The sequence below is a fragment of the Octopus sinensis genome, linkage group LG14, assembly GCF_006345805.1.
Source record: "Octopus sinensis linkage group LG14, ASM634580v1, whole genome shotgun sequence".
NCBI classification, from domain to species: Eukaryota; Metazoa; Mollusca; class Cephalopoda; order Octopoda; family Octopodidae; genus Octopus; species Octopus sinensis.
Window position 1 is genome coordinate 66417522 of NC_043010.1, and position 24000 is coordinate 66441521.

General features: G+C 41.0%; 2 protein-coding genes across 2 annotated transcripts in view; both read left to right on the top strand.

The window, feature by feature from the left end:
- The window catches only part of LOC115219462 (rho GTPase-activating protein 11B-like), a 26540-nt gene extending 5749 nt beyond the window's left edge, over positions 1–20791 (top strand). Inside the window, exons 2-5 of the mRNA XM_029789630.2 lie at positions 15899–15981; positions 17574–17670; positions 18864–19211; positions 20662–20791. Coding sequence (XP_029645490.2) covers positions 15899–15981; positions 17574–17670; positions 18864–19211; positions 20662–20694 — 561 coding nt within the window. The 3' untranslated portion in view covers positions 20695–20791. The remainder of the gene's footprint in view (positions 1–15898; positions 15982–17573; positions 17671–18863; positions 19212–20661) is intronic.
- LOC118766031 overlaps positions 20792–24000 on the top strand; it is a 21617-nt gene continuing 18408 nt past the window's right edge. Inside the window, exon 1 of the mRNA XM_036509157.1 lies at positions 20792–20918. The gene's annotated coding sequence lies outside the window, so the exon portion shown is untranslated. The remainder of the gene's footprint in view (positions 20919–24000) is intronic.

Sequence of the window (24000 nt, forward strand, 5' to 3'; positions counted from 1 at the left end):
GGTCGGCCCGGAGCTATAGCAAAGAACTGTTGCCCAAGGTGCCATGCAGTGGGACTGAACCCGGAACCATGTGGTTGGGAAGCAAACTTCTTGTCACACAGCCACCTCTGCGCCTATGTGTAAACTCAAAGGTGTTTATGATATACTCTTTACTCTTTTACTTGTTTCAGTCATTTGACTGCGGCCATGCTGGAGCACCGCCTTTAATCGAGCAACTCGACCTCGGGACTTATTGTTTTGTAAGCCCAGTACTTATTCTATCGGTTTCTTTTGCCGAACCGCTAAGTAACGGGGACATAAACACACCAGCATCGGTTGTCAAGCAATGCTAGGGGGGACAAACACAGACACACAAACACACACACGCATATATATATATATATATATATATATATATATTATATATATATATACACGACGGGCTTCTTTCAGTTTCCGTCTACCAAATCCAATCACAAGGCTTTGGTCGGCCCGAGGCTATAGTAGAAGACACTTGCCCAAGGTGCCACGCAGTGGGACTGAATCCGGAACCATGTGGTTGGTAAACAAGCTACTTACCACACAGCCACTCCTGCAATTTTTCTATTTGCTGTTAATAACAAATGATATATTATTTTAAAATGAAATTCCTATCTTATTTATGTCTGAGATAAAACATTTCCCTCCCCTGGGACACCCCGTCGAGGATTGATCAGCTCCCAGCCTGTGTCCAGTTGACACCTGACCTCTGCAGTGTTTTACAGCGTCTTGGTCTTCAGCCACCTTAAGGCAACGTTTCCGTACATCATCCTGTGATGGCCCTAAAGATGTCATCAACGATGTTTCTTGAGTGTTTCGGGTCTTTCAGCAATCAGAAACCCCACCTCCTAGGACACCCCGTCTAATGTTGATCAGACCCTAGCCTGTGTCCAGTTAACACTGTCCTTTCCAGGATTTACAACGTCTTGATCTTTAGCCATATCCAACTTGATGGCCTTCTCGTCTACTGTCTCTCGTGATGACCTGTGTGTTGTCCACAGGGTCATATTAGGCGGCGAGCTGGCAGAAATGTTAGCACGCCGGGCGAAATGTTTAAGGTTAGTCAGGGTTAGTTAGGGTTAGGGATAGGGGTGGGGGGAGGGTATCTTTTTTTCTTCAGAAATGTAAATAAACCCAATCTGTTTCTTAAACGAGGGACATATTCATACGGCACAGAATGTTTTTCACCTCAATAGACGTCATTGATTGGTTGAAATTGCAGAAATTGAAAAAAAAAAAAAAAAACACAAATATCTTACAAACTATAGAATTTTCTCAATAAAGCCAAGAGAAAAAGATGTTTTATAAACACATTCTACCAGTATACGAAGTTTAAAAGTGTTTAGTTACGTGGAAATTATTTTAAAAAACTGCCGGTCCAACCGAAAAGATCCTGGAACAAAATCACGTTTTATTCAACACCATAAATAAAGCTTGGAAACAAGAAACAAAAAAATTGTATTTGCTATTTATGAAAGTTTTCCATTGGCTGTTTTTTTTCCTCTAACCTTTTCTCTGACCTTTTCTACGATTTCGCCTCCTCGAATTCTGCGCTTTTTTTCATACATAATTCATCATGGATTACATTTCTAATGTGTCACTCCCTTGCAATATGATAAGGGTGTGCTTTAAGAGACATATGACTGCTATTTCTAGCTGGTCGAATTACCGCATGTATAGTCTCTTTGTTGTTGGTGTTTAATCCCGGATTAAACCAGATTTGAGTAGACTTATATAAATAAAACTTGTTCTAGATCTTTTATCGTCTGCTTGTTTCTGTCATTTGACTGCGGCCATGCTGGGGCACCGCATTCAAGAATATTTAGTCGAATGAATCGACCCCAGTAGATCTTTTATCGTCTGCTTGTTTCTGTCATTTGACTGCGGCCATGCTGGGGCACCGCATTCAAGAATATTTAGTCGAATGAGTCGACACCAGTAGATCTTTTATCGTCTGCTTGTTTCTGTCATTTGACTGCAGCCATGCTGGGGCACCGCATTCAAGAATATTTAGTCGAATGAATCGACCCCAGTAGATCTTTTATCGTCTGCTTGTTTCTGTCATTTGACTGCGGCCATGCTGGGGCACCGCATTCAAGAATATTTAGTCGAATGAGTCGACACCAGTAGATCTTTTATCGTCTGCTTGTTTCTGTCATTTGACTGCGGCCATGCTGGGGCACCGCATTCAAGAATATTTAGTCGAATGAATCGACCCCAGTAGATCTTTTATCGTCTGCTTGTTTCAGTCATTTGACTGCGCCATGCTGGGGCACCGCATTCAGAATATTAGTCGAATGAATCGACCCCAGTAGATCTTTTATCGTCTGCTTGTTTCTGTCATTTGACTGCGCCATGCTGGGGAACCGCATTCAAGAATATTTAGTCGAATGAATCGACCCCAGTAGATCTTTTATCGTCTGCTTGTTTCTGTCATTTGACTGCGGCCATCTGGGGCACCGCATTCAAGAATATTTAGTCGAATGAATCGACCCCAGTAGATCTTTTATCGTCTGCTTGTTTCTGTCATTTGACTGCGGCCATGCTGGGGCACCGCATTCAAGAATATTTAGTCGAATGAATCGACCCCAGTAGATCTTTTATCGTCTGCTTGTTTCAGTCATTTGACTGCGGCCATGCTGGGGCACCGCATTCAAGAATATTAGTCGAATGAATCGACCCCAGTAGATCTTTTATCGTCTGCTTGTTTCAGTCATTTGACTGCGGCCATGCTGGGGCACCGCATTCAAGAATATTTAGTCGAATGAATCAACCCCAGTAGATCTTTTATCGTCTGCTTGTTTCAGTCATTTGACTGCGGCCATGCTGGGGCACCGCATTCAATATTTAGTCGAATGAATCGACCCCAGTAGATCTTTTATCGTCTGCTTGTTTCTGTCATTTGACTGCGGCCATGCTGGGGCACCGCATTCAAGAATATTTAGTCGAATGAATCGACCCCAGTAGATCTTTTATCGTCTGCTTTTTCTGTCATTTGACTGCGGCCATGCTAGGGCACCGCATTCAAGAATATTTAGTCGAATGAATCGACCCCAGTAGATCTTTTATCGTCTGCTTGTTTCTGTCATTTGACTGCAGCCATGCTGGGGCACCGCATTCAAGAATATTTAGTCGAATGAATCGACCCCAGTAGATCTTTTATCGTCTGCTTGTTTCTGTCATTTCACTGCGGCCATGCTGGGGCACCGCATTCAAGAATATTTAGTCGAATGAATCGACCCCAGTTGATCTTTTATCGTCTGCTTGTTTCTGTCATTTGACTGCGCCATGCTGGGGCACCGCATTCAAGAATATTTAGTCGAATGAATCAACCCCAGTAGATCTTTTATCGTCTGCTTGTTTCTGTCATTTGACTGCGGCCATGCTGGCACCGCATCAAGAATATTTAGTCGAATGAATCGACCCCAGTAGATCTTTTATCGTCTGCTTGTTTCAGTCATTTGACTGCGGCCATGCTGGGGCACCGCATTCAAGAATATTTAGTCGAATGAATCGACCCCAGTAGATCTTTTATCGTCTGCTTGTTTCTGTCATTTGACTGCGGCCATGCTGGGGAACCGCATTCAAGAATATTTAGTCGAATGAATCGACCCCAGTAATCTTTTTCGTCTGCTTGTTTCTGTCATTTGACTGCGGCCATGCTGGGGCACCGCATTCAAGAATATTAGTCGAAGAATCGACCCCAGTAGATCTTTTATCGTCTGCTTGTTTCTGTCATTTGACTGGCGGCCATGCTGGGGCACCGCATTCAGAATATTTAGTCGAATGAATCGACCCCATAGATCTTTTATCGTCTGCTTGTTTCAGTCATTTGACTGCGGCCATGCTGGGGCACCGCATTCAAGAATATTAGTCGAATGAATCAACCCCCTAAAGATCTTTTTATCGTCTGCTTGTTTCAGTCATTTGACTGCGGCCATGCTGGGGCACCGCATTCAAGAATATTTAGTCGAATGAATCAACCCCAGTAGATCTTTTATCGTCTGCTTGTTTCAGTCATTTGATCTGCGGCCATGCTGGGGCACCGCATTCAAGAATATTTAGTCGAATGATCGACCCCCAGTAGACTTCTTTATCGTCTGCTTGTTTCTGTCATTTGACTGCGGCCATGCTGGGGCACCGCATTCAAGAATATTTAGTCGAATGAATCGACCCCAGTAGATCTTTTATCGTCTGCTTGTTTCTGTCATTTGACTGCGGCCATGCTAGGGCACCGCATTCAAGAATATTTAGTCGAATGAATCAACCCCAGTAGATCTTTTATCGTCTGCTTGTTTCAGTCATTTGACTGCGGCCATGCTGGGGCACCGCATTCAAGAATATTTAGTCGAATGAGTCGACACCAGTAGATCTTTTATCGTCTGCTTGTTTCTGTCATTTGACTGCAGTCATGCTGGGGCACCGCATTCAAGAATATTTAGTCGAATGAATCGACCCCAGTAGATCTTTTATCGTCTGCTTGTTTCTGTCATTTGACTGCGGCCATGCTGGGGCAACCGCATTCAAGAATATTTAGTCGAATGAATCGACCCCAGTAGATCTTTTATCGTCTCCTTGTTTCTGTCATTTGACTGCGGCCATGCTGGGGCACCGCATTCAAGAATATTTAGTCGAATGAATCGACCCCAGTAGATCTTTTATCGTCTGCTTGTTTCTGTCATTTGACTGCGGCCATGCTGGGGCAACCGCATTCAAGAATATTTAGTCGAATGAATCGACCCCAGTAGATCTTTTATCGTCTGCTGTTTCTGTCATTTGACTGCGGCCATGCTGGGGCACCGCATTCAAGAATATTAGTCGAATGAGTCGACACCAGTAGATCTTTTATCGTCTTCTTGTTTCTGTCATTTGACTGCGGCCATGCTGGGGCACCGCATTCAAGAATATTTAGTCGAATGAATCGACCTCAGTAGATCTTTTATCGTCTGCTTGTTTCAGTCATTTGACTGCGGCCATGCTGGGGCACCGCATTCAAGAATATTTAGTCGAATGAATCGACCCCAGTAGATCTTTTATCGTCTGCTTGTTTCAGTCATTTGACTGCGGCCATGCTGGGGCACCGCATTCAAGAATATTTAGTCGAATGAATCGACCCCAGTAGATCTTTTATCGTCTGCTTGTTTCTGTCATTTGACTGCGGCCATGCTGGGGCACCGCATTCAAGAATATTTAGTCGAATGAATCGACCCCAGTAGATCTTTTATCGTCTGCTTGTTTCTGTCATTTGACTGCGGCCATGCTGGGGCACCGCATTCAAGAATATTTAGTCGAATGAATCGACCCCAGTAGATCTTTTATCGTCTGCTTGTTTCTGTCATTTGACTGCGGCCATGCTGGGGCACCGCATTCAAGAATATTTAGTCGAATGAATCGACCCCAGTAGATCTTTTATCGTCTGCTTGTTTCTGTCATTTGACTGCGGCCATGCTGGGGCACACCGCATTCAAGAATATTTAGTCGAATGAATCAACCCCAGTAGATCTTTTATCGTCTGCTTGTTTCAGTCATTTGACTGCGGCCATGCTGGGGCACCGCATTCAAGAATATTTAGTCGAATGAATCGGCCCCAGTAGATCTTTTATCGTCTGCTTGTTTCTGTCATTTGACTGCGGCCATGCTGGGGCACCGCATTCAAGAATATTTAGTCGAATGAATCGACCCCAGTAGATCTTTTATCGTCTGCTTGTTTCAGTCATTTGACTGCGGCCATGCTGGGGCACCGCATTCAAGAATATTTAGTCGAATGAATCGACCCCAGTAGATCTTTTATCGTCTGCTTGTTTCTGTCATTTGACTGCGGCCATGCTGGGGCACCGCATTCAAGAATATTTAGTCGAATGAATCGACCCCAGTTGATCTTTTATCGTCTTGTTTCAGTCATTAGACTGCGGCCATGCTGGAGCACCGCATTCAAGAATATTTAACCGAATGAGTCGACCCCAGTACTTACAGGTCTAAGGGCCCAGTTCAGATCTATGCATGCCCTGGTTTGCTATCGATATATATATAGTGTCCGGGGACCTATGAAGCTGTTAAGACGTCTCCTGCTTCCGAGTGGCCTTTTGGCTGCCACCGGGAAACTGCACGACTCCATTTGATGTCTGTGAATCTTGCGACATGTTTGACTCGTATATATTGGGTAAGAATACGCAAAAAGAAAAAAAAATCGAAGGAAAAAGAAAGACTGTGCCAGATATCTAAAGGCTGACGTCGAAGGAAAGGAGACAGAATCCAGGCAAATGAGAGTTGGCTATAGGTGCAGGTTTGGGTGTGTGCCAAGTTTACCTTCCTAACCGTATGGTTCTGGGGTTCAGTCCCATTTCGTAGCACCTTCGACGTCTTAAATGATAGCCTTACACCCGCCAAAACCGATAGAATAAGTACTAGGCTTACAAAGAATAAGTCCTGGTGTCGATTTGCTCGACTAAAAGCGGTGATCCAGCATGGCCACAGTCAAATGACTGAAACAAGTAAAAGAGTATTTTAAAACGGAGTTACTTTCCCATTACTCTGTAGTTATAGAAGTTAGTATAAAAATAGATTAAACTGGAAAATCTGGAAAGAGAGAATTCATAGTAATTCTTCATAAATAAGTAGATATCGTGAGATATATATATATATATATTTAGTAAATATAAACTAGCGTGGGAAGAAATTAGTTGTTCTGTGTTGGTAAAAATGAATTTAATAGGGTTTAGAATTTATATATCACGCCCTCGGCATACAAACTTATTCATATTTGCTAACGATAAAAAGCAAAATAAAATCTACCGTTACAAGTTGAAGAAGTGAGCAGAAGTAAGCACAAGCGAAAAGTTCATTCTATGTTTTTGGTGGTGGTGGAGGGGAGGGGATTGAAAAAATGTCCAGAAAAATCCATCATCTAGAAATAGCCAAATCTCCTCAAACACTACCATCTTAAGACATTCATGTAAAAAAAAAAGGACCCCTAGAAAGTTACCCCACGAGGCAAGGTTGTTTGTGGAAGACCAGCAGTCACCCATGCATACCAGCTTCCCTTCTCCATGTCACCAATGTTATCCAAGGGAAAGGCAAAGGCCGATACAGCTTGACACCTGTGACGTCGCAACTCATTTCTACAGCTGAGTGAACTGGAGCAACATGAAATAAAGTGTCTAGCTCAAGAACACAACTCACAGCCTGGTCTGGAAAAGTTTGTTCTAAACTTTCATGCGTGTTTTTCAGACATTTAGTTAGTCCTTGTTTCATACGTCCTGAATCATATAAAAGCTTTCCTTTCATAAGTTCCAAGTTACTGTAGTGCTTGATAAAAAATGGGAATGTCTATCATATATGTGTAGATGCCAGGGTAATATGCCCTGGGTATCATTTGTGATACACAAGACAGATATATCGGTATAGGTAGGGTGCTGCCTCGAAAGGGAGGATTTAATCACAGTTCATATTTATGTCCCCCACCCCTTATATACCAGTGGTTCTCAGCCACATTTTGCCTATAGACCCCATTTTGCCTATAGACCCTGTTTTACCCTCCTGGACCCGCGTACCTATTCAGTGTTTAAAAAAGAATCCCTATTGTATTTCTTTTATTCTTTTATTTGCTTCAGTCATGTAATTGCGGCCATTGCTGGAGCACCGTCTTTAGTCGAACAAATTGACCCCAGGACTTACTTTGTAAGCCTAGTACTTATTCTATCGGTCTATTGCCAAACCGCTAAATTACGGGGACGTAAACACACCAACATCGGTTGTCAAGCGATGGAGGAGGGACAAACACAGATACACAAACATATACACATACATACATATATTTATATACATAAATGTATAATGGCGTCTGTGTATTTGGGGTTACTATAACTCCTCCCACACCGTCCAACCCATTTTAATGATTTTTGGCACATAAATAGATCACATGTCCTGAAATTCAAATAAGGCCGGAATTTTTCGAAAACTCGATGATGCTTAGTTGGCATCGATTTTTGTGAGTTCAATCGGGCGTTTGAATGGAAATTCCCATTTTTTTCCTGCAGCTTTTGCATTTTTTGTCCAATTTGGATGAAAATCGATGAGTGAGCGAGGCTCATGGCAGTGAGTTGATGTCAGTATATCGATAATTGCGCCTGAGCAGTGGTTTTATAAAATCAATAAGCTTTTTCCATGCAACTACTCATAGGGATTTTATTTTTGGCCGTAACTTTTATATTTTCATGTAAATGGTCACATGTATTCTATTTTATGACACAACCATAACACTTTTCTTCGGATTTCGCTGAGATTGGACACGCTGATCAATTGTGTACAGAGGGTGGCATTAAGGGGAGAGAAATAAACAAACATCACTCTCAACGGGTCGAGGTACACCCAAAAGTTTGATTGCGATTTCAGACGGTCGAAAGCGTTAACCAGGTAAAATCCCTGCCGAACCAAATATAACATCTTAATGGGTAATAGTTGGCACGGAGAACGTAGATTTCAATACAAGGTCAGAGGTGGGCTTATCTTCAACACGGAAAACCCGAGCAATGTCGGGTCCAAAAGCTAGTGTGTGTGTGTGTGTATATATATATATATATATATATATATAACGGGCTTCTTTCAGTTCCGTCTACCAAATCCACTCACAAGGCTTTGGTCGGCCCGAGGCTATAGTAGAAGGCCGACTATCCGGCCTCTTCCCAGGTGGATAACGGTCCTATTTTGCGGCCGTTCTTCGTGGAGGAGGTGAAAATTAATCGGAGACAGATGAATCCCTCCTCAGCGGCGGGTCCAGATGGACTTAGCGTTCGTGAGGTTAAGTCCATGGACACATGTAGCCTCGCCAACGTGTGTAACTGCATGTTGCTGGCCGGGAAGGTTTCCGACGTCTTGAAGCGTGATAAGTCCGTCCTTATACCCAAGAGGGCGGACGATCCTATGGATCTCACCAATTGGCGACCTTTGATGATATGTTCAGCGATGTATCGTCTGTTTTCAATATGTTCAACGGTATATCGTCAGTCCTGAACCCGGAGCCATGTAGTTGGTAAGCAAGATACTTACCATACAGTCAAGAAAATCTTTTAAAATATTCTGTGTATTGTAATCAATTTTAACTGTAAAATCCTATATGAAACACCAAGGGCCTTATGGACACCGATTACCCTACATTGTAAGAGATCTGCCACTTAGCCACCTTAAGGGATATAGTTGAATTTATTTATTTGTTCGAGGTTGTTGCTTCTTTCCGCCCCGTTGCTATTCACTGCTTCTTTTGTGTGTGATTCTTTGAGAGATAAAAAAAAAGTGAGCTTGACCTGGAAGGCGGGTTTAGAAATACGTCAGGATTTACTGACGACCTGCGATAATTATCTTTACCGCGAGGGACAATGCGAATAGCCATACATACGTACATACGAATACCCGTGCACACGCAACACACACACACACACACACACAAAACAAATGATCGGGATGATCTAGGGCTGTTAAAATCTGTTAGACCTTAAGATTTAAAGGATGATGAACAAAACAAGAGATGTTTTATATGACACATTCGTCCAGTGTCAGAAGTTTGAAAGTGTGTAGTTACAAAAAAAAAAAAAAATTAATTTCTCGATCTGCTGATGAAAGTGAAGAGGTCCATGCTTTCTTTCACAACGTTGCTACCAAAGAGGTGACCGGTCGAAATTTACTCTAAATTAAAAAGAGAAAGCGAAACATATACATACATACATACATACATGCATGCATGCATACATACATGCATGTATGCATACATACATACGTATACACATACATACATGTATACATACATGCATGCATACATACACACATGCATACATTACATGTATACATTACATACATACATACATACATAGGCTAAGTCTTTAAGTTTACAGTCGCTACTTTTGTACTTCTAAAAAGACGTGCACGAACTAAGAATCTATCTATCTATACGATCCCTTTTGATCGAAAACCTTCCTCACTTTTCTTTTTCTCCCCCAAAAGAAAAGCTCTACTTTGTAATTTGTCCCGTCTGTGTTCAGCCATGTGTGGCTAATAAAGAAGCATATCTATCTAACGTCTCTCTTTCCGTCCATCCATCCATCCATCTGTCGTCTGCCTTTCTATCTGTCGTCTGTTTTTCTATCTATCTATCTACCTATCTATCTATCTATCTATCTATCTATCTATCTATCTATCTATCTATCTATCTATCTATCTATCTATCTATCTATCTATCTGTCGTCTGTCTTTCTGTCTGTTTATGTATGTATGTATGTATGTATGTATGTATGTATGTGTGTATGTGTGTATGTACGTATGTATATATGTATGTATGTATGTATGTATGTAGCTATCTATCTATATATCTATCTATCTATCTTGTGTTTCCTTTCTATATATTTATTTATTTATTGATATTTTATTTACATTTATATTTATTTTTACTGTCCAAAGAGATCATTTAAGTCAGGTCATCTGCAGGTCACTACCTACTGACGTAGACATGTGACTTGACATCCAGTCCTCCATCTACCCTACTGAAATCGTCCACCCTGTCACCCATAAATGCTTACATTGTACATCACTAAGTCAAATTTTTGTCATGTTCTAATTACTGTTTCTGTCTTGCTTCTTTATCTGTTATTTTCATTAAAACTGCTGTGAACATAAACTTTCCTCAGCCATGGGAATTCTAGCTGTTGGTGGAGTAAATCTACATGATATAGCAGCCAAATCGCCTTATAAAAAAAGAAGGCATATTGGATATAGACGTTCAGTTTATACTTTTTTCTCTTTAGTCTTTTTACTTGTTTAAGTTATTGTACTGTGGCCATGCTGGGGCACCGCTTTGAATGGTTTTAGTGAAATGGATTGCTTCCAGTACTTTTTTCCCCACCAAATCTAATACTAATTCCATTGGTCTCGTATGTCGAAGTGCTGAGTTACTGGAGCGTAAACAATGCAGCACCGGTCGTCAAACGATGGGGCGGGGAAAAAAAACACATACATACATATACCACGGGCTTCCGCACAGTTTCCGTTTTCTACCAAATTCACTCGCAAGGCATTGAGCAGATTAGAGCAGAACACACTTGTCCTAAGTACTGTGCAGTGGGATTGAACCGGAAACCACGTGATTGCAAAAAACGCTTAACCATTCTTAAGGTTTATTGTGACTATTTCAAACCTCAACATTTTTTTTTATATTTTGTTTCAGTGATTAGACTGCGGTCATGCTGGGGCACCACCTTGAATAATTTTGAGTCAAACAAATTTACCCTAGTACTTATAATGTTTTTTTGTAAGCTTGGTGCTTATTCTATTGGTCTCTTTTGCCGAACTGCTAAGTTGTGGGGGAGTAAATACACCAATACTGGTTGTCACAACACACACACACAGCATACACTGACACATACACACATGCACACACACACACACACATGCACAGGTACACACAGACGCACATGCACATGCAAATACATGCACACACACACGTGAACTCACACTCATGCACACACATGTATATGCATGTACACATACACATGCACACACACAGAGACACACACACACACAAGCGCTGCACAAATATTGCAATTAGGTACCAATACTGCCTAATGACTGAAACAAGCAAAAGATTCTAGATTTTGAGCCCCATTACCCCAGAGGAGGGAGTTTTTGGTTACTGATTGCAAAGATTAGACCTGTTAATCCTTGCTCTGTGTGTGTGTGTTACTGTCTCCTTTGTGTTTGTTACTATGATAGTTGTAAAACAAACATCACCAATAATAGGCGCAGGAGTGGCTGTGTGGTAAGGAGCTTGTTTACCAACCACATGGTTCCGGGTTCAGTCCCACTGCGTGGCACCTTGGGCAAGTGTCTTCTGCTATAGCCGCGGGCCGACCAAAGCCTTGTGAGTGGATTTGGTAGACAGAAACTAAAAGAGGCCCGTCGTATATATGTAAATATATATATATATATATATACATATATATGCGTGTGTGTGTTTGTCCCCCTAGCATTGCTTGACAACCAATGCTGGTGTGTTTATGTCCCCGTCACTTAGCGGTTCGGCAAAAGAGACCGATAGAATAAGTACTGGGCTTACAAAGAATAAGTCCCAGGGTTGAGTTGCTCGATTAAAAGGTGGTGCTCCAGCATGGCCGCAGTCAAATGACTGAAACAAGTAAAAGAGTAAAAGATTGCAATTAGGTACCAATACTGCCTAATGACTGAAACAGCAAAAGATTTAGATTTTGAGCCCCATTACCCCAGAGGAGGAGTTTTTGGTTACTGATTGCAAAGATTAGACCTGTTAATCCTTGCTCTGTGTGTGTGTGTTACTGTCTCCTTTGTGTTTGTTACTATGATAGTTGTAAAACAAACATCACCAATAATAGGCGCAGGAGTGGCTGTGTGGTAAGGAGCTTGTTTACCAACCACATGGTTCCGGGTTCAGTCCCACTGCGTGGCACCTTGGGCAAGTGTCTTCTGCTATAGCCGCGGGCCGACCAAAGCCTTGTGAGTGGATTTGGTAGACAGAAACTAAAAGAGGCCCGTCGTATATATGTAAATATATATATATATATATATACATATATATGCGTGTGTGTGTTTGTCCCCCTAGCATTGCTTGACAACCAATGCTGGTGTGTTTATGTCCCCGTCACTTAGCGGTTCGGCAAAAGAGACCGATAGAATAAGTACTGGGCTTACAAAGAATAAGTCCCAGGGTTGAGTTGCTCGATTAAAAGGTGGTGCTCCAGCATGGCCGCAGTCAAATGACTGAAACAAGTAAAAGAGTAAAAGATTGCAATTAGGTACCAATACTGCCTAATGACTGAAACAAGCAAAAGATTCTAGATTTTGAGCCCCATTACCCCAGAGGAGGGAGTTTTTGTTTACTGATTGCAAAGATTAGACCTGTTAACCCTTGCTCCGTGTGTGTTACTGTCTCCTTTGTGTTTGTTACTGTGATAGTTGTAAAACAAACATCACCAATGACCCTCATTTCCAATCTTCCAAGAAAACATGTCCGGCCTTGGGGGGAAATCTTACTTTATTTGTAAACAGACGGGGGTTGGTGACAGGAAAAGCATCCAGCCACAGAAAGTTCACTTCAATAAATTTTGTCTGACCCATGCAGCCCTGGAAAAGTAGATGTTAAAACGACAATGATGTATTTGTTGTTAGGTGTGGCTTATAGGTGCAGGCATGGTTGTGTTTATGAAGCTTGATTCCCGAACATGTAGTCTGCTGGTTCAATCCCACTGCATGGCATCTTGGCTGAGTTTCTTGTGTAGTTGGGCCAGTTTCCTAGTTTTCTTGGCATATAGGTTCCCCACCTGGATGGGACGCCAGTCCATCGCAGGATGCAGGAGGAAAGAGTGAGAGAAAGTTGTGGCGAAAGAGTCAGCAGACGTTCGCCTTTTTACCTTTTGCTGGAGCCGTGTGGAACTTAGGCGTTTTTACTCATAAACACACACATTGCCTGGTCTTAGATTTGAACCCACGATCCCTCGACTGCGAGTCCGCTGCTCTAACCACTAGGCCATGTGCCTCCACACACACACACACACACACACAAACACACACATATATATATGTAGTCCGATGAAGGCTAGCAGGCCGAAACTTTGAAGTCACTATCAGCACTATTCTTGTAAAAAAATAACGTACATTATATATGTTCATTGTTGTTGTCGTTGTCGTTGTCATCATCATCATCATCATCGTTTAATGTCTATTGTCCATGCTAGCATGGATTTGTATGTATATGTATATATATATATATATATATGCACACACACACACATATATATGTGTGTGTGTGTGTGTGTGTGGTGTGTGTGTGTGTGTGTGTGTGTGTGTATGTGTATGTATGTGATAGGTTGATAGATGGGTAGAGAGATAGAGAGATAAACTGAGACAGAGAGAAAGAGAGAGATGGAGAGATAGAAAAAAAGGAGAGAGAGAGAGAAGAAACACTGTAACATGTCTGCTTTGCTCGTGATTAAAGCCTATTGGTGAATGGATCTTTTGCCAATCAGCAGAATGGCTGAGGTGACTCATAATCTTATTAAATATTAAGGGATGATTTAGCAGAGATGGATGCTCTCTCTCTATACATTTTCACTGTATCTAGTTGGGTTTCTCACCTTCCTAGATTTCCAACAGATTTGCACATGTGATTCAAAATTTTCCTTGCATCTCTCTCCATTCACTAAATTCCTGTGAACTACAGATCCTTATTCATTCATTCATTGATTCTTTCGTTCAGTCATTCATTCATTCATGCCATAGTAGCATCCCTTTTCTTTAGATCATATATTTGTTGTCTTCCCCCCATTCTCCTTCCCTCTCACTTTCTCTCCCCTGCCCCTCTCTCTCTCTCTCTCAGGTCTATTCAGCATCTTAGGGAACCCATAGAAGCTTCCTTGTTGGCTTGGTTATCAGCTAATTTAAGCTCCTCAAGGCATTTACATTATACTGCGTTACAGTAAATTTAACTGCATCTCATCAATGCTAATTCTCTTTGTAATTAACTTTGCTGTTTGGTCCATCAGTCAGATCTCATGCCTCAAGTTGCTTCTTCCTAAAGCATACCCTTTGCCCTTGTAGCAGGCGATGCCGTTTCTGCTATGTCAGTCATTTGGGATAACACAGGCACGTGCCATCAATAATTACTCAGGGTAGGCAGTTGGTGAACTTTATATAGTAAAACACACAAAAAAATAGGCAAAATACTGGTGTGCAACTGAGTTGAAGGCAGATTTACTTCTGCCTTTATAACACGTAAAGAAAACGGTGTTGTATGAGTGTACGCAGCTTGTGTACTACAGCAGTACGTATGTGTAGCTTAAATACTGAGATTGAAAAGCAGAGGCAAATTATGTCTACCTAATCTACAAAAAAATAAAATATTTTGCATTTTATGCATAGTAATCAGAGCAACCTTCATAATTTTATTGAATTAGGTGCATATTTTGTCATAAAAGGAAAATGTTGCTATCGATCTATTTTATTCAAGGTAGGCACTACCTACCTTGCCTGCCTAGGCAGCACGTCCCTGGGATAACACCTCCCTCTGCTACCTGAATCACTACATGAAGGACTAACATCTCTGGGTAGTAACGCGTTCAGCCCTTTAGCATTCAGATTACTTCATCAAATATAATGCTTATTTATTCCCATTCTTAAAAAATTAACCATGCATCATCTCGTGAAGGCGCAATGGCCCAATGGTTAGGGCAGCGGACTCGCAGTCAGAGGATCGTGGTTTCGATTCCCAGACAGGGCGTTGTGTGTGTTTATTGAGCGAAAACACCTAAAGCTCCACGAGGCTCCGGCAGGGGTTGGTGGCAACCCCTGTTGTGTACTCTTTCACCCCAACTTTCTCTCACTCTTTCTTCCTGTTGCTTGAGTAATGCTGCGATGGACTGTCGTCTGGTCCAGCTGGGGGGAACACATACACCACAGATACCAGGAAACCAGGCCCATGAGCCTGGCTAGGCTTGAAAAGGGTGCATAAAATAAATAAAAAAATGCATCATCTCAGCTTCAAGATTTCGATGATGTGATTTCGTTTGTTTTTAGAATGACATTGTAGGGTAGGCCTGAGAGGTCAGATCTGATTGGTTTGAACATAAAACAGGCAGACTATTTGAGACGGTTATGGCCAGTTTAAATGCTAATGGGTTAATAATCTAACTAGAAATACTCACAAGTTTGAAAAATATGTTTGAAATGGAAAAAAAAAAAAAGAGATAGGAATATGTTATGATTGGAATGCTTTTGATTCTAGGTTTGTTTGATCCCAGTTGACCTGGGGTTAGCTAAGCAACAACCATGACCTATCCAAGTATTATATGTTTTTTTTTCCCTTTTGCAGCATGACCGTGAGATACGTCACTTCAACAATTACTTAGCCCATGTTCCTTGCTACTATTTGGAATCGTTTGGACACATACCTTCGTAAGAGAATTTCTTTTCATTTATTTCTTTACATGTAGTCACCTCGTTAAGTTTTACAGTTACAGGAGTCTCGGTGCAAGAGTCAGTAAAAATATACTGACTCTAACTCTGTCTGACTCTGACTAAACAAATTGAGATATCATCACCCTGATTGGGTAACTCCCTTGGACCAGTGTAACTCTTTCATCCTGATTGATCGTTGAGGCTTGAATGTCTGGCTTGAATTTTGGTCACATTGGTCTTCCTCCAGCTAGAATATCTCATCTGTGCATGCCACAACTACAGATGAAAGCAATGGTTCACTAACTGAACTGGTTGATCCTGGCTGTTGATAGTTTGTTACCTGTTCATCTGTTTAATAAAAATAAATGTTCCTTCTCGAGCCATACTAGTCTCATAAGGGCCAGTTTCCCGGTTTCAGTGGTGTAGAAATTCCCCACCTGGACGGGACGCCGGTCTGCCATAGGATTACCCATTTTTGCCAGCTGAGTGGACTGGAGCAATGTGTCAAGAACACAACGCATCGCCTGGTCCAGGAATCGAAACCACAACCTTATGATCATGTGTTCAACACCCTAGCCACTAAGCCATGCGCCTCCACATTCATCTGTTTAGCTTCTAGTAATATTCATCATTGACACAGTAAGGTTCATCTGCTGAAATAGTCTTTATTCACCATGCTGTATCCTATGATTTTAATGTACCCTGGCTTAGGTGGTTTCATGCTAATTAACCCAATATTGGGACCCCAACAGGTGCCATTAGCCCAGGTTGGAGTGGACCAGGGAACAACAGTGGTGGAGAGGTGGTAATATGATTTTAACATACAGCATTAAAATTTCCATTTTCACAGATTTTACCGTAGTTGATGATGTAAAAGATGTAGAAGCGTATTGAGTGTATTCTAATTCCAGCAGTGCGTATTCGGGAAAAACATTTTTTTAGTGCATTAAAGCATGTAATGAAGACCCAACTTTGCATTTAGGACCCAGGAGGAATTTCTTTTTAAACATTTCTTTAGAAGAAAAATGTGTCTTGTATTATGTCATCAAATATGGTGGATTTGATTGTTTTCTGCTCTGAATTTAATCAAATCAGATTTAACCTGCTAACAACAATAACAATGACAAAAAAGAAAAAAACATAAAAAAAACAGAGCTCTCTCTCTCTCTCTCTCTCTCTCTCACTCTCTCCCTCTCTCACACACACACTCTCTCTCTCTCATACACACACACACTCTCTTTCTCTCTCATACAAACATACACTCTCTCTCTCTCTCATACACACACACGCTCTCTCTCTCATACACACACTCTCTCTCTCATACACACACTCTCTCTCTCTCTCACACTCTCTCTCTCTCTCTCTCTCTCTCTCTCTATCTATCTATCTATCTCTCTATCATTCAGTCCTTAAATGCTTAATAAATATGTACGCTACTTGAAGAACATTCAGTAATCCTTCACTTTCTTCCCTTTTATGTTGAAATGTTTTTTGAATATAACTTGACATAATATGTATGTATGAATATATATATATATATTTACTAATGTGGTCAGTTGATGATCATTTTAGTCTGTTACCTTTTATAGATTCCTGGTCCGAGCGTCTGAAGTTATTATGGACAACATCAATGTTGAGGGCATCTTCCGAAAGTCTGGATCTTTGAGCCGGCAAAAGAAATTAGTGGTAGGAATAAAATTATTCATTTATTGGGTTGTCAGGTAAATTCATTGGGGTTTTTTTTTGTATTTATTTTAATCCATATTCTGTTGTGTCTGGGGAGAGTCATTTTCTTTTTGTGCCTTATAATTTAACACACTCACCGGTAAAATTTCCACTTATTTCTTATTTTTATTTTCCTAAAAACTTTCGTTGCGTCTTGCAACCTTTTGAATAGTCTTGACTATTGAAAAGATTGCAAAACGCAATGAAAATTTTTAGGAAAATAAAAATAAGAAATAAGTGGAAATTTTACCGGTGAGTGTGTTAAATTATAAGGCACAAAAAGAAAATGACTCTCCCCAGGCACAACAGAATATGCTTCAACACACGAACTCATATAAAGAATCTTGCAAATGAAATATAATAAGCTTAATCCATATATTTTTTCATTATCAATTTTAATAAATTAGTCAATAATATATTAACCCTCACTAGCAGCGACTACCCAAACAGACCCATGGATCAGAGGGTTGTCGCCTGACTGGTGCCAGGGTGTCATCTGTCAGGATTAGGGAATCACCAACAAATAATGGATGCAGTGATGCACTGTAACTGCACGTGCCCCCATACACACACACACACACACACGCATAAACCTCCCTTTTACATACACACACAGAGTTGAAACACTCCCACTACCAGTTTGCCATCACCCCTTCCTTTCTCATATGTTGTGACAGAGAAAAACACAAGATTATTATTATATGCGGATTATTTTCCCTTCATTTGCATTATTTACATTTGATGGATATTTGTCCTCCTCTTGTTTGTTGTTTGAAGGCTGGAGAATATATTAAGGCGGTGAGCTGGCAGAATTGTTAGCACACCGGGCGAAATGCTTACCGGTATTTCGCCTGCTGCTACGTTCTGAGTTCAAATTCCGCCGAGGTCGACTTTGCCTTTCATCCTTTCGGGGTCGATTAAATAAGTACCAGTTACGCACTGGGGTCGATGTAATCCACTTAAGCCGTTTGTCTGTCCTTGTTTGTCTCCTCTGTGTTTAGCCCCTTGTGGGTAGTAAAGAAATAGGTATATTAGCTGAAATGTTGTGTTAGTAACAAACAAGATGAGGACAAATATCCATCAATTGTAAACAATGTACTTAATTCCTCATCTCTTAAATATAGAACTGTATTTTCCTTTTGTTCTTTTTATAGGAAGACATTGAACAAGTGTTAGATGTTTCCTCAGCCAATGTATTTGATGTCACTGGTCTGATTAAGCAGTTTTTCCGTGAACTAAGGGAACCCCTGTTGACCAACGTTTACCACACTGCCTTCCTGAAATGTCAGCAGATGCGAGACAATGGTTCTATCGAGAAGGGTAGACGGGCCGCCTTAAAACTGTGCCTCCTGATCCCACCAGAACATTTAGGGACCCTGAAATTCACAATGAACCTGTTTCATAAGGTCGCTGCTCACTCTGCGCAGAATAAGATGACAGCTCGGAACCTAGCATTAATCATGGCCCCTAGTATTATGCACAACTGCCCCAAGGGGAACAAGGTAATGTATCGTTTGATGGATGACAAAATTCAATCACAAAGATGAACAAATTAGCATTAGTACTTATTTTTAAGCCTGATAGGTATTCTGTTAGTCGCTTATTGGTGAACTGCTAAGTTATGGGGGACATAAATATAGCAACACCAGTTGTTAAGTGGTGGTTGGGAGAAATACAACACAAACACAAAGGCACACACACAGACACATACACATACACACATGCATGCATGCATACACACACACAAGCATGCAGCAGGCTTCTTTCCATTTCCATCTACCAAATCCACTCACAGGGTTCTGGTCAGCCCAGGGCTATAGTAGAAGACACTCGCCCAAGGTGCCGTGCAGTGGGATTGGACCTGAAACCACATGACAATTCCACACCATCTCACAACCACATTGTACGACAGCAGTGGTTGCTTCTTGATGCTTTTTCATGCTTGCTAGGAATGGACATGGTCCAGTTGGTATGGTGTGGGAGAGCTTTGAGATAGGCTTGGTGCTGTTGTACAATATGGTTGTGAGATGGTGTGGAGTTGTCGTGTGGTTCTCATGTTCGATCCCACAGCACGGCACCTTGGGCGAGTGCCTTCTACTATTGCCCTGAGCTGACCAGAACCCTGTGAGTGGATTTGGTAGATGGAGGTAGAAAGAAGCCTGCTGTGTGAGTCTGTGTGTGTGTGTGTCTGTGTGTGTCTGTCTTTGTGTTGTGTTTGTCCCCACCATAGCTTGACAACTGGTGTTGTTATGTTTATGTCCCCCGTAACGTAGCAGTCTACCGATAGGAGACTGATACAATAAGTACCAGGCTTTAAAATATGTACTAAAGTTAATTTGTTCATCTTTGTGAATGAATTTCGTAGGCTGAAACTAAAAGAAGCCCATCGTATATATCTGTGTGTGTGTGCGCGCGCATGTGTGTGTGTGTGTATGTGTGTGTGCATGTGTGTGTGTGCATGTGTATGTGTGTGTGTGTGCATGTGAATGTGTGCATGCGTGTGTGTGCGTGCGCGTGCTCTTGTCTAGACATCATGCGATGGTTGTAAAAGAGAAGCACCCTCATGCAGGTGAGGTTGTTTGTTTCCAGTCTTCTCTCTGTGGGAAAATATATTAGTCTACCTGGAAACAGGTGAGAGCTGGCTGTGGAAAATCTGCCTCAATAACTGCAAGCATGGAAAAGTGGATGTTTAATGATAAATGGTGATGGTGATGATGGTAATAGTGATGATGATGATGATGATGATGATGGTGATGGTGATGATGATTATGGTGATGGTGATAGTGATGGTGATGGTGATGGTGTTGATGATGATGATGATGATGGCAGTGGTAGTGGTGATGATGATGATGATGATGATGACGAGGATGATAAAACTTGTAAAATGTAAAATTTTGATTTCCAGTTTTTCACTCTTTCTCTTATCTATCTCTGTCTGTCTGAATGTTCCAGATGAGCGGGCAAGAGAAAAATGGCTGCCGTTGAAGACGTCGCTGCTTGAAATGCTCATTAATGAGCATGAGAACATTGGGCTCGTGTCTACCGACCTGTGCGACCAAGCGAAAGAGATGGCAAATTTCTTCAACAAATTAAGCCCCTACAAATATGACGACATCGCTGAAGGCCGCCTCACCCCTTTCACCAATGAAAATAACTCAAATACAGCTGTGGCGAAGAAAAACATCAACGAAGAAGTGGTTCTCTTCAAGGTAAAAACGAAATGGTTGTTTTATTAACGAACATTAGCAAATGATTAGGGCAGTGCTTTTCAAACTTTTTGCTGGAGTGGAACCCCAAGGAAACATTCCACTGGTTCGAGGAACCCCCTGTGCAATAATTTAATAGTCTTATGCACAGGAGTGGCTGTGTGGTAAGTAGCTTGCTTACCAACCACATGGTTCCGGGTTCAGTCCCACTGCGTGGCACCTTGGGCAAGTGTCTTCTACTATCTATAGCCTTGGGTCGACCAAAGCCTTGTGAGTGGATTTGGTAGACGGAAACTGAAAGAAGCCCGTCGTATATATGTATGTATATATATGTGTGTCTGTGTTTGTCCCCCTAGCATTGCTTGACAACCGATGCTGGTGTGTTTATGTCCCCGTTACTTAGCGGTTCAGCAAAAGAGATCGATAGAATAAGTACTAGGCTTACAAAAGAATAAGTCCCGGGGTCGAGTTGCTCGATTAAAGGTGGTGCTCCAGCATGGCCGCAGTCAAATGACTGAAACAAGTAAAAGAGTAAAGAGTATATCTGCACAGGAGAATTAAAAATTACTGCCGATTTTAGCAGTTTTGTAACTTCTTGCGGAACCCCTAGACTGTACTGGCGGAACCCTGGTTGAAAACCACTGGATTAGGGCAATGCAGGAGGAGAGAGAGAGAGAGATGTGTATAGGGCAAGCCAGGAAAGAAGAAAGGAATATATGTAGGGTAGGGCTGGAAAAGAGGGATATATTATAGGGTAGGGCAAGAAATAGGGGATGTGTGTTGGGCAGGGCAGTGCAGGGATAGTGGTCTTTATATAGGCAAGGCAGGTGAGGAGAGATGTGTATAGGGCTAGATAGGACAGAGGTGTTTATAGGGCAAGGCAAAACAGAGGTGTATAGGGTAAGACAAGTGAAGAGGAGTGTGTATAGGGTTGGGGTGGAAGAGGAATATACCCAAGCCAGGAACTTTTCAGTATACCTTTGTGTGTATATATATATATAAAACAGTGTACACAAACACAAAAGAAAACTACCCTTTAACAGGTAATTTTTACATGCTAGAAGAAGCAGCCAAAATGACCAGAAACCACATTTAATAGCAATTTTCGAAGGAAATGAGAAATTAAAAATTTTTACTTTGTTATTTTTTGCAGTTATACCTAGGTTTCAAATTTCTTTAGCAAATAAGATAATCTGCTAGGTGAATTCTCATCAGTAACCGGCCTTAACAATTAACTTATAATTCAGAGACAAATAACACATGTCTCACCATTATATGTTATAATCCTTTAAAATTCAGCGCACAAGCGCAGTTTCAGTCGGCAGTCGGTGATTAATGCCGAGCTGATATATATATATATATATAGATATATCAAATGGAAATTGTAGTTGTGACACGTAAAAAGCACCGTCCGAATATGGCAGATGCCAGCGCCGCCTGACTGGTGTCCATGTCGGTGACACATAAAAGCACCAATCGATCATGGCCGTTTGCCAGCCTCATCTGGCCCCTGTGCCGGTGGCACGTAAAAAGCACCCCACTCACAGAGTGGTTGGCGTTAGGAAGGGCATCCAGCTGTAGAAACACTGCCAAATCAGACTGGAGCCTGGTGCAGCCTCTATGGCTTACCAGACCCCGGTCGAACCGTCCAACCCATGCTAGCATGGAAAACGGATGTTAAATGATGATGATGATGGTAATATATATATATGAGGGGGTGCTGAAATGTTACTGGTTTTAAGGATATCACAAAAAACAGTTGGAGGCCCAACCAATTGAGTTGCTTTGCAGGGCTTAGAAAAAACTGAAGGACCACTGCAATAAGTGTATGATCCTGAGAAGGGAATATGTGGGATAAAATCATAATTAACTGATCCTCCTGTATTTTCTTTTACCCAAAGCCAGGAACTTTTCAGCCCCTTTTCATGTTTACCATTTTATGTACATTTTCTTGTTTATTAAATGCTAAAGTGGAGCATACTCTTTACTCTTTTACTCTTTTACTTGTTTCAGTCATTTGACTGCGGCCATGCTGGAGCACAGCCTTTTAATCGAGCAACTCGACCCCGGGACTTATTCTTTTGTAAGCCCAGTACTTATTCTATCGGTCTCTTTTGCCGAACCGCTAAGTAACGGGGACGTAAACACACCAGCATCGGTTGTCAAGCAATGCTAGGGGGACAAACACAGACACACAAACACACGCACGCATATATATATATGTACATATATACGACGGGCTTCTTTCAGTTTCCGTCTATCAAATCCACTCACAAGGCTTTGGTCGGCCCGAGGTTATAGTAGAAGACACTTGCCCAAGGTGCCACGCAGTGGGACTGAACCCGGAACCATGTGGTTGTTAAACAAGCTACTTACCACACAGCCACTCCTGCGCCATTTGTAATTTGTTCAAGTGATCCTTTCCAATACTGTTTACTGCAAGTAATTAACTATAACGTTGAACATTTATCACCTGTGAATTTTCCATGGATACCCATTAGTTTTCAGTAAGATTTTCAGCAATAAATATCAATAAATATTGAATATTTTGCTATTTAAGATACTTACTGCCAAAAAAAAAAAAGTCCAAAAGACCTCTCCAAAAAAACCCTTGTTTTATATTATCAAAGATTATATATAACACATATAAAAGATATATATATATATGTGTGTGTGTGTGTCTATTATCTATCTATCTATATATAATATATATATATATATATATATGTGTTGTGTGTGTGTGTGTGTGTATATATTGTATATATATATATATATTTCTATGTATTTATATTTGTATGTATATATGTATATATATATATATATTTCTATGTATTTATATTGTATGTATATATGTATATATATATATATATAATATATATATATATATATAATATATATATATATATATAATATATACACATACACACTTATATATATATGTGTATATGTATATATATATATATATATATATATATATATATATATATATACACACACATACACCACACTTATATATATATGTGTATATGTATATGTTTTGCAATACAATTTATACTGAAATCTAATGCAAACAACACTTAAACTT